Source organism: Bos mutus, chromosome 26, assembly GCF_027580195.1.
Source record: "Bos mutus isolate GX-2022 chromosome 26, NWIPB_WYAK_1.1, whole genome shotgun sequence".
NCBI lineage: Eukaryota > Metazoa > Chordata > Mammalia > Artiodactyla > Bovidae > Bos > Bos mutus.
Window position 1 is genome coordinate 35,766,237 of NC_091642.1, and position 12,476 is coordinate 35,778,712.

Here is a 12,476-nt window from a genome sequence, read left to right on the forward strand (position 1 = left end):
TGCACTGTCTGCCTGGTGAATCCTATATGTCCTTTAAGACCCACCTCTCACCTTCTCTGTGGAGCCATCCCTGCCTAACTCCCAGTCTTCTATTTTCCCTCTCTCTACTCCCACAGCACTTTGCAGACAGCGTGACAATGACTCTTACTCAGATCTCACTGTTTGTTAGCATCTCTGTGTCCCTCTGTGGACCCTGACTTTTTGCTGGTGATGACTCAGTTCCTAGTACTGGGCTTGGCATCCAGTGGGCACTTGGTAAGCTCTTGTATTTTATTTGTTTTACATCTCACCCTGTCCCCAATCCAAATGACCTAAAATAGTTTATGGTTATGTAGATTATACAGTGGTCCCAGATGACTGGGTTGGATGCTTAATAAACAAGTAACACTCTACCCTCATAAGGATTTTCTTCTTTTTCTTGGTGTTGCTTATACTCAAGGTGTTGGGCTTCTCAGCGCTCTTTGCTGATGTCCCAGGGCTGGGGTTTCGAGTACTCCATCGTCTGCCACCAAACAGCTCTACAGCTTGAGCCAAAGTTGGGCCTTCATATCGTCCATCCTCCTGTAAAAGAGACACACTGTGAACCCATGAGGGGAGAATGAGTAAAGGGGGAGTAAATGTATCAAAGGCTTTCAGGAAATTCCCAGAGGCAGAGGAGCACAGGCTGTCACCAAAGAATAATGATCTGGCCACCCAAGTGGCTCTGTTTTCTAACTGTCCAGACTCTCTGTTGGGGACTTCATCAAGTCCTCTGTGGTCCTGGTCACATCCAGCTGAGTTCCAGTGTTGTGCTTTATCACATCCTGCGGAGTTCCAGTGTTGTGCTTTAATACAGCCACGTTCAATTGGGATTAACAAAAAAAATTCCCTTTCCACTTACAGAAGTTATGTTTCAGCATTATCACTGCAGGCAAATTCATTAAGATGTACTTCGTAAATCTGGGCTTTGAAGGACTTGGAGGGTGTATATGTGTGTATGACTCTATTGAAGTAAAATAAAGTTCTATTTGTTATTTAATCACTCTAGCTATATTTTCACCTAGCTTGATGCTTGGGACAGTCTGACTTGAAGTCAGAGTAGGTGGAGTACATGAAATTCATTTTGAAGGGCTTGGGGGTACCTCAAGTAGTTGAGCTGCCATTTTCCTCAGTGACTGGTATCCAAGGACACAGAGCCCAGGGGACTCATATTATGATGCCTTGAGCAGTGAAAATATGCTCAGTGGGCATATGATGGCTTACAGTAGCTGCTTCTTGAAAGGCAGCTCTGTGTTACATGCACTGAGTATCAGAAGGGATTGAGTAATTAAACAGAGTTCAACAATTCTCCTTATAAGTCAGCAAAGTTAATAAAACTACAAAAAGTCACATATGAATTAAAGACAATATTGATATTTCACAAGTTGTAGAAAAAACATCTTTTAAATCTATTTCTATTTACTATCTTTACTTTCCATAAGTTTTTAAGGTTAGTCCTCCTTTGCAAATGCTAAGAAGTGCTTATAAATAGACTTTGGCTTTGTTGTAGATAACATGCAAATAATAAAGTGACTTTTTGCACGAGCGTGTATGCATGGGTGTGTGTGTTTGCTCCTTCATGTCTGTGCTTGTTTTTAATGTTCAATGACTATCTGATTTGATGACTTGAGTTGTGACCTCCTACTTCCTGAATCCCGTTATGGATCCCAGGATGCTTAGTGAATTGGATACTTGGTGATCTTTTGAATGATATGTGATGAAACCTTTTGATGACCTTCTGTCCTGAATATCTGTGATTTATGCCTGTCTGTGGGTCATTTTCTTTTCTTTAACCATACACAATTTTACTTTATCTCTTGTCCCTGGATACAGTCTTGGTCTATCAATCAATGGGGAACATCCTCCCTTGACCAATGGTTGGTATAGGACCCAAATAAGCCAATCAAACTCACCATCCCTGACATGTACACACTACTATATTTAAAATGAATAATAATCGACAAGGTCCTATAGTACAGCTCAGTGTTATGAGGCAGCCTGAATGGGAGGGGAGTTTGGGAGAGGATGGATACATGTATATGTATGGCTGAGTCCCTTCACTGTTCGCCTGAAACTGTCACAACACTGCTTGCTAATTGGCTATATCCCAATACAAAATAAAAAGTTAAAAAAACCTCCACCCCTGGAAACTGAATCTTGAATGGAGTGATACAAAGAATGACAACGGCTGGAGATGACCCCACCTGGTGCAGACCTGCTGGAGAGAGCTCCTGCTAACAAGTCACCAAACTGACTGCAAAGTGACGCAGTTTCATAAACTGATTTTTAACTACCTTATTGCATAATACACTCTGATTACAAAAAAATCCTGTAAAATTTTATCTATGGGTTTTAACTAATACATCTTTAAACATTAAACCTAATGCTTAAACAGAGTAGACCACTTCATTAAAATTTAAAAGCTCTTCTCTGCAAAAGACATGGTCAAGAATGTTTGAAGACAAGCCACAGGCTGGGAGAAAATATTTGAGAAGAAACGTCTGATAAAAAGGTCTGTTATCCAAAATGTACAAAAAAAATTTTTTTAACTCAACAATAAGAAAACAAACGACTCAATCAAAAAATAGGTCAAAGAATTTGACAGACACCTCACCAAAGTATATACACAGATGGCAAATAAGCATATGAAAAGATGTTCCACATCATATGTCATCAGGGAAATGAGAAATAAGACAACGAGATACAACTGCACACCTATTAGAATGGCCAAAATTGAGAACACTGACAACACCAAATGCTGGTGAGGATGCAGAGCAATAGAGACTCTCATTTGTTGCTGGTGGGAATAAAAAATGGTACAGCCACTTTAGAAGTCAGTTTCTTACAAAACTAAACACACTTTTACTGTATGATTCAGCAGTCACACTCCTTGATATTTACCCAATTGAGTTGGAAACGTGTGTCTATACCAAAACCTGAACACGGATATTTATACTTGCTTCATTCATAATTGCCAAAACTTGGAAGCAACCAAGAAATCCTTGTCGGTGAATGAATAAATAAACTGAGGTTCACTAAGACAATGAAATTTCATTCAGTAATAAAAAGAAATGAACTATCGAGCCGCAAGCAGACATGGGGGAAAACTTAAATGCATATTACTAAGTGAAAAAAAACAATCTGAGAAGTCTACATATTCTATGATTCCAACTATATAACAGCTGGAAAAGACAAAACTAAGGAGACAATAAAAAGATCAGTGGTTGCAGGGGACTAGGATAGGGTGGGATGGAGTGGGAGCAAGACGAACAGGCAGAGCGCACAGGATATTTAGGGCAGCAAAAACGCTCCATATGGTATTGTAGTGATGGGTATATGTCAATATATTATATTTGTACAAGCCCATAGAATGTACAGTACCAAGAGTGAACTCTAAGGTAAACTATGGACTTTGGAAAATTACAACATGTTAACATAGGTTCATCCTTTGTAAAAGGATGTGTCAAGGCTATGGTTTTTCCAGTAGTCATGTATGGATGTGCGAGTTGGACTATAAAGAAAGCTGAGCGCCGAAGAATTGATGCTTTCAAACTGTGGTATTGGAGAAGACTCTTGAGAGTCCCTTGGACTGCAAGGAGATCCAACCAGTCAATCCTAAAGGAAATCAGTCCTGAGCATTCATTGGAAGGACTGATGCTGAAGCTGAAACTCCAATACTTTGGCCAAACTCCAATACTTTCACTGATGTGAAAAACTGACTCCTTGGAAAAGACCCTGATGCTGGGAAAGATTGAACGTGGGAGGAGAAAGGGACGACAGAGAATGGGATGGTTGGATGGCATCACTGACTCAATGGACATGAGATTGAGTAAACTCTGGCAGTTAGTGATGGACAGGGAGGCCTGGCGTGCTGCAGTCCATGGGGTCGCAAAGAGTTGGACACGACTGAGTGACTGAACTGAACTGAACTGATCCTTTGTAAAAAATGTACCATTCTTGTTAGTGATGTTGATAATGGGGGAGCTATGTATGTGTGGGGAAAGAAGGTTTATGGGAAATCTCTGTACTTTCCTTTCAATTTTATAATAAACCTAAAAATGCTCTAAAAAATAAAATCTTTAATAAAATTTAATAGACCCATTACCATGTACATATAAAAGAATCAGCCTCTACTGCTTTGGTTTTTCTAAATTCAGAACATCTTAACATGGGCCAAGCTTTATTATTAATGGAAATATTTTAGGCCTGTAAAAGGCAGGGCCTTTGTTTAATCTTTAAAGGAGATCTTCTGGGAACTAAAATGTACTTTGAATCTTCCTTTTGTTTTATACAAAACAATAAACTTGTTTGGGATGGATGAAAGATGTACCTCCTATTTTAAATTTGGGCTATAGCAAGTGAAGGTACATTCTGTTTTAGAAAACGGTTCATGTGAACATTGAGCATTAGGAAATTGATTCCTTAAAAAATATGCATGTACTTTTGGGACTTCCCTGGTGGTCCAGTGGTTAAGACTCCACACTCCCATTGCGGAGGGTCTGGGTTCAGGCCCTGGTCAGGGAATTAGGTCCCACATGCTGTAACTAAGATTTTGCATGCCCAAGACTAAGGATCCAGCATGCAGCAACAAAGATCTAAGATCCTGAGTGCCACAACTAAGATCCATGGAGCTAAATAAATACATATTTTTTTTTAAATACATATACTTTTAACTTGGCATATCTTTGCATATGATACCTTAAAGACTCTTAAAACAATCTAACTCTTTAAATAGATGCCCCACTTTTTCCTTGGAGATAGCCAGAATCTGTTTCTGTTGCTTACAAAGAAATTTACTGATAATCCTGTGTATAACCTCCTTGGCTTTGCAGAGATCTTTCCAAATATATGAGTTCTCAAGCTTGCCCATAACTTTGAGGCAAAGCTCACGATACCAACCTTTCTTCCACATCCCATATCAAATTTCCGCACAGTTTGCTTTTTAAAAATTTCTTGTATTCCTAGGCTTTGTTACAAATATCACTATTGGGAATTCCCTGGTGGTCTAGGGGTTAAGAATCGTTAAGAATCTGTCTTTCAATGCGGAGGACTCAGGTTCAAGCCCTGGTCAGGGAACTAAGATCCCACATGCCTTGGGGGAGCTAAGTCCATGCCACAGCTACTGAGCTCACAGGCTCCAGAGCTCGTGCTTGGAAATAAGAGAAGCCCAAACAAAGACTCAGAGCAGAGCCCCCCAAAAACCAAACAAACAAAAACAAAAGTCACTATTTTTTCTTATCTTTTGCTTTATCTCTTGTTACTATTTCCATTAGCTTAGTTTATATTCACTAGCACTAAAATACCTGTATTTGAAAGTAACGGTGCAAACATTCATCATACAAGAGGACTCAGATGTTAGGAAGATTATTTTCTATATAAGCTCTTCCTAAATTGGGGATAAAGAAATATTCTTATACGGCTGTTGGCAGAAATTTTGAAGAAATCAAGACCTTCCATACGTTTCTTTAGTTTATAGATATGTTTAAAATTTTCTTTTGTACTTTGGGACTTCTGAGAGCTTTAAATGTGCTAGGCTGTATTATAAATCACCCAGGGGGCATTTAGAATGATGCCTATTTGACTTTTTGTTCTCCAAGTGCCAAATTAGCATCTTTTTAATATTCCCTGATACAATTTGGGAACTGGTCTCTATGATGGAAAAATGAGTAGTCCGTTGACCTTGTTCACTTAAAAAAAGAAAGAAATCTTGAGTGTCTAAGACTGTTGTCTGTCTTAGGCAGCTGGTGTAGTACATTGTTTTGAGGATGAATGCAATCTATGTTTTCAGAAGTGACTGAGGTATATGGAGACTTTTAGCCCTTACACTGTGACAGCTTGGTTCCTCACAGGGGTGGAAGGATGGGGGTGAAGAGAAACGGAGGGATATAGCTGTGGTTACAACTGCATAAGACCAAGTCAACTCCAAGTCACTTCCTCTGTCTCAGCTCCAGCAGCACCTCTTCTTATCCATTGTTTGTGGTCTCATCTGGTGCCTCTTTCAGCATAAACTGAAGGTTGCCAGGGTAAATGAGAACCTTTGTGATGCATGTTAATTGCTCAGTTGTATCCGACTCTTTGCGACCCCATGGACTGTAGTCCCCCAGGCTCCTCTACTGGAGTGGATAGCCATGCCCTTCTCCAGTGGATCTTCCTGACCCATTGATCAGTCGGGTCTCCTGCATTGCAGGCAGATTCTTTACCATCTGAGCCACAGTACAGTACTGTGAACTTAGCAATGAGAAACTAAGGAGACTTTACATGTTAATTCAGTTACTTTGTAAGATTGGGAAGGAAACAAATGGAGCAAATAAACCACTTAGGTTTTGTGACAGTGACTGTAATTGAGCCCAAAGACTTTGGTTCACGACCAGACTGAATGCATTTTTAACGACTGTAGAAGGCTGAGGAATGACTGTAATTGAAAACCAATATTCATTAATAGCTCCTGGAGACCTTCGTTCCAAGCAGCTGGCACCACTGAGAGCTCCCTGTGGAGTAGACAGGAAGCAAGCATTTTGGTTTCCATTTTATTTCAAAAAATATTTATTTATTTGGCTGTGCCGGGTCTTAGTTGCATCATGTGGGATCTTTAGTTGTGGAATGTGGGATCTATCCCTGACCAGGGATAGAACCTGGGCCCCCTGTATCGGGAACAAGGCGTCTTCGCCACTGGACCACCAGAGAGGTCCCTTGGTTTCCATTTTAGATGAGTTAACTAAAACTGGCTTTGTGCAGTGCAGCATAATCATGTATATAGGCCTATGTGCTTATGAATTTATTAAGTTCTTCAGGATATGATCTCTACTCATTAAGTACTGTATGGATGTGGAGAAAGGGGAAACATATGTGACTCTACTAACATATGTGACTCTACTAACATTCCAGAGCAGAAAGTGTTTTAAATTGTCAGAAACATGTTAGAACTATGAAAAGTACATGAAAATCAATCCTTTGAGTAATTTAAGTCACAGTAGTATTCGTTCTGTGACACTAGAAAAGATAATTTCTCCCCCGTAAGATAGAAAAGGGCTTCCCTTGTGGCTCAGCTGGTAAAGAATCTGCCTGCAATGTGGGAGACCTAGGTTCGATCCCTGGGCTGGGAAGGTCCCCTAGAGAAGGGAAAGGCTACCCACTCCAGTATTCTAGCCTAGAGAATTCTATGGACTGTATAGTCCATGGGGTCTCAAAGAGTTGGACACAACTGAGCTACTTTCACTCACTCAAGACACAAGAACATAGCAAAGAAAAACTGAATACTCTGTACAACTCATTTGACAATCCTACCAATAGTGTCACCTTGTAGTGGGGTTTATGACTCGATTTCCAAGCAATCTCTGCCCTCCTTCCTCCATAAGCATGTGGCTCTAGTTACACCTGTGTCTCTTCTCACCACCTCATCTAACCCAGTCCTGGTGGACCTTTGGCTGGAGTGTCAAAGTACCTGATGCGTGTGTGTGTGTTCAGTTGCTCAGTCGTGTCTGACTTTTTGTGACCCCACGGATTATACAGCATGCCAGGTTCCTCTGTCCGTGAAATTGTCCAGGCAAATATTGGAGTGGGTTGCCATTTCCTTCTCTGGGGATCTTCCAGGGATCCTGATACTTTAGGGTTAAAAAAATACTCACTCAGTTTAAGCTGTCTCCTAAGGGCTGTTGCCACTACGAATAAGGTTTGGAAGAACTCTAGTTATGACTATCTCACATTTGGGAACGTTTCTTTTAAACTTACAAGTTCAACAGTTTGGCAGCAATACACAGTAAATTAAATAACTCTCCGAGAGTCACAGAGCACATTAGAAGATGAAATAGGATTTCAGTTTCCAAAGTGAAGATTTCCAACACATCAGCTAGTCCCTAATTAGTATAAAAGCATTCAGATTACAACGTTTTCCATTTTCACTTTAAGTGAAAATGCTTATATTAACTTGTTTCTTTCCAGATGTGAGAAGTCACTATTTTCATACAAAATAATAATAGGACCTACTTTGAGCCAGACACTATGCTTTATATGTATGAATTTAGATTATGGCTTTACACATATTAACTCAGTTAAGCTTCACAATTATCCTTTGGACAATATGAATAATATCATTATTTTTCTCACTTTATAGATAAGAAACTAAGGCACAGAGAGGTTAAGTAAAAGCTGTTCAACATCACTCAGGCAGAAAGTTGACAGAGCTGGGAAAATGAGCCTTGGTGGTCTAGTTTTCCAGTGTGTTTTCACAAGATAAATCTGGAGAATTATACTACCGAGGAGACAGGGAAGACTGCATCCCTTTCCCCTTACCTGGTAGAGGCTGACGTACTGTTTCCGCAGCCAATGCTGTCTTTGGTCAGGGAACTTCCTCATCTTCCTCACAGCTCTCGTGAGCTCCAACAATCCACTGAAGAGCATTTTAGCTGTGTGCTTTGGCGCCACAAAGTGCAGTAATCTATTGTCCGTGGTCTGCAGCCCGTAGAGCAGTGTCACGCCAGTCTCTGAGAGAGACATGTTACTCAGTTTGTTCTGAACACACACAGTGTGTATATCAATGTTAGGGTGTCCCATGTACACAGCCTTTGCTGAAAACAGATCCAAGATCCCCTCCACCAGGCCACTTAATCCAGCATTGCCCAGTAACGGGAATTTGCCAGGCTCAGACGTGTTACTGAGCACACCAAGTTTTGCTTTAGCACTGGCTGGGGAAGCAGTGGTGGGTTTTATCCAGGTCAAGGTGCTATTGTCAGGCTGAAGCTGGAGGAAGCAGCGGGCAGAGAGGTGCGTGTCCTGATCATAGTGGATGACTGTGGCCCCCTGCAACAGGAACTGGTGCACATCAGCTTGGATGGACAGCACATACCATGGGATGAGCTCTGTCCCATGGTCAAAGGCTTTCTGTGGCTCCTCCGATCCATGAGAGTCCCACTCTTTGGGCTGCTCAAAGATGTCATTTTCAGAATCCAACAAATCTCCGATTATAAACCTGATAGAAAGAGTTACAAATTTGATCTGTCTTATAATCAGAAGGACAACAAAAATCTTTCACTGACGCTGGACATCATTTTAAATTTCATTATGAATTCAAATTAGCATAGGAAATATAAAATGCTAAAAGTCATAGAGTGATTTTATATAGTGGTATTCTGAAACCTTATATTTAACAACATGTCTGACCATAGGCTTTGAGGCCCCATGGACTGTAACCCTCCAGGCTCCTCTGTCCATGCAATTTTCCAAGCAAGAGTACTGGAGCAGGTTGAATAAAGGAACTACTATATTATTGTATTTTTAATATAAACAACAACAATCTTCATTATTTATTAGTTTTTCCTCTTGTGTTAAATACATACATTTTTGCAATTAATATGACCTACTTGCAAAGTAAGTTTTATTATTCTTAAAATTTTTTTTTAATTGAAGGATAATTGTTTTATAATGTTGTGTTGGTTCCTGTGATATATCAACATGAATCAGCCCTAAGTATACATATTTTTTTAATCTATGGGGAAACTGAGGTTCAGAAGGGGTGAGTAACTGGCTCCAGGTTACTCAGCTCAGAAGAGACCTACTCAAGGCAGGAATTTGGTCTGCCTGACTCTCTTTTTTCCATTTGGCTACTTTGGTAGGAATGTGCCTAAGAGAGACTTATTCTCTTCAAAGCATGAGGAACTGTTACTAAGGTCAAGGCTTTTCACTGCTTGATGTACAGACATCACCAGCAGAGGGGTGGGTAAAATTGAGGAACTGGTCCATACATCCCTGGGAAGGGATGTTCCCATCACCTCGAGACACTTGGGCAGCTGACAGCCTCTTGGCAAGGTCTGAGAAGCGGCCTTGGGCTTCTCAGACTCTCAGTCTAGATCCTGGTCCCCGAGCAAGATTCCACTCCTGCTTTCAAACAGCAAAATGTTCTTCCTTGCCTCACATAAACAGATACTCTTAAGAAAGACAAGAAATCCACAAGAGATCTCACAAATCTAATGATCAGAAGATTCTTTTCAAATTATCCACACTGGAAACCACCCAAACGTCCAGCAACCATCAAATATATAGATAAAATGTGATGTATTCATATAACACCAGCCTGCACAGCCACGGAAGTAAACACGCAATGCTTAACCACCTGCAACAACACAGACAAATCTTAAGCAAGACATACAGGCATACATATTGTGTGATTACAGTAATGTAAATTTCCAAAAAGGAAAAAGTATACTCTATGTTTAGAGAGGCATAAAGTGGTAACATTATAAAGAAAAAAAGAATGTATTATCACAAAGTTCACAGCAGTGAATTTTTCTCTAGGGGGAAAGGTGGTGACATAACTGAGACAGGAAAAAAGGGGTTTATGGGTACTGATAATGGGTGGTAGCTACACATGCACTCACTTGAAACTATTAAAAAACATTAGTTAAAAAATTTTTTTTCAGAATAGTTTTAGATTAGGAGAGAAATTGCAAAGACAGCATACCCCGTATCCATTCTTTCCTATTATATTAACATCTTACATTAGGGTGGTGTATTTGACACAATTCATGAACCAATACCACAAAACACTACTATTTATTAAAGCCCATACTTTGTTTAGTATTAGTCTTTGTTTAGTACTAGTATTAGTCTTATACTTTGTTTAGTATTTGTATTAGTCTTTGTGGCGCGATCGGTGGAGTTACCGCCTTTGCCTGTTAACCGGAAGATTGGTGGTTCAAGCCCACCCAAGGATGCCCTTCTCTGTGTACCTTTGGGCTTCCCTGGTAGCTCAGACAGTAAAGAATCCACCTGCAATGTGGGAGATCTGAGTCAGAACCCTGGGTTGGGAATATCCCCTGGAGCATGGCAACCCACTCCAGTATTCTTGCCTGGAGAATCCCCAAGGACAGAGGAGCCTAGTGGGCTGCAGTCCATGGGGTTGCGAAGAGTCAGACACGACTGAGTGACTTAGCACAGCACAGGACATACTTTGTTTAGATGTATTTAGTTTTTTATCCATTTCCCTTTTCTGTTGCAGGATTCCATCCAGGAGCCAATATTACATTTAACCTTCATATTTCTTCATGTCATGGTTTCTCAGACTTTTCTTGATTTTATGATCTTGACAGTTTTGAGGAACAGTGGTCAGGCATTTTGTAGAATGACCAACAATTAGAATTTGCCTGATAATTTTCTCATAATTATTCTGGTGCTCTGGGTTCTGGGGAGGAAGACCACAGAGGCAAAGTGCCATTCTTGTCACATCATATCCAGGGAACATAGTATCAACAGGACTTAGGCTGTTGATGCTGACCTGGCTGAGGTAGTGCTAGTCAGTGTCCACTTTACAGTGTCCACTTAAAGTTACTTAAGAAAAAACAACAACCTCCTTATACATTGTCCCCTTTGGAAGGAAGTCATTGTGTGCAGTCCATACATAGGGAAAGGTGAGTCTGCTGTACCTCCGAGGTCAGAGTATCCACACAAGTTATTTGGGATTCTGCATGAGAAATTTGTCTCTTCTCCCCCATGTGTTTGCTTAGTTATCACTTACATACATGGACTTTTGAATATTTACATAATATTTTGGGTTATAATCAAAGCTTCCCTGGTAGTTCAGACGGTAAAGAATCTGCCTTCAATGCAGGAGACCTGGGTTTGATCCCTAAGTTGGGAAGATTCCCTGGAGAAAGGAACAACTACCCACACCAGTATTCTTGCCTGGATAATTCCATGGACAGAGGAGACTGGCAGGCTACAGTCCATGGGGTTGCAGAGTCGGACACGACTGAGCGATTTTCACTTACTTACTTGGGTTATAATCCAATACTATTTTATTTTGTTACTCAAATTGCTCTAGCTTTGGCCAACAGAATATAACTTTCTGTTGGCTCTTGTGCATCTTTGATATAACCTCATTATTGTTTTAGTTTTGTTTTTTTTTTTTTTTCTTAGCACTTATTTACTTTTTCTGGCACAAGATACTCTAGGCTCATCTTGTGTATTTCCTGCTCCAAGTCCTAGAAGCAGTCATCTCTCCAGGGAGCTTTGCTTTCTTTCACTGAAGACTTATTAGAAATCAAGATCTGAATCAGAATCCAACAACACATTAAAAAGATCATACACCATGACCAAGTGGGCTTTATCCCAGGGATGCAAGGATTCTTCAATATCCGCAAATCAATCAATGTAATACACCACATTAACAAATTGAAAAATAAAAACCATATGATTATCTCAATAGATGCAGAGAAAGCCTTTGACAAAATTCAACGTCTATTTATGATAAAAACTCTCCAGAAAGCAGGAATAGAAGGAACATACCTCAACATAATAAAAGCTATATATGACAAACCCACAGCAAACATTATCCTCAATGGTGAAAAATTGAAAGCATTTCCTCTAAAGTCAGGAACAAGACAAGGGTGCCCACTTTCACCATTACTATTCAACATAGTTTTGGAAGTTTTGGCCACAACAATCAGAGCAGAAAAAGAAATAAAAGG

The 12,476-nt window shown here is 40.2% G+C and overlaps 1 protein-coding gene across 2 annotated transcripts in view; it reads right to left on the reverse strand.

Annotated features, from left to right (window-relative positions):
* The window catches only part of PLCE1 (phospholipase C epsilon 1), a 372,454-nt gene that overhangs the window by 73,461 nt on the left and 286,517 nt on the right, over positions 1–12,476 (reverse strand). For both annotated transcript variants that reach the window (XM_070363815.1, XM_070363814.1), the window contains exons 8-9: positions 8,308–8,983; positions 394–561 (exon numbers count right to left, since the gene is read on the reverse strand). In XM_070363815.1, coding sequence (XP_070219916.1) covers positions 394–561; positions 8,308–8,983 — 844 coding nt within the window. The remainder of the gene's footprint in view (positions 1–393; positions 562–8,307; positions 8,984–12,476) is intronic.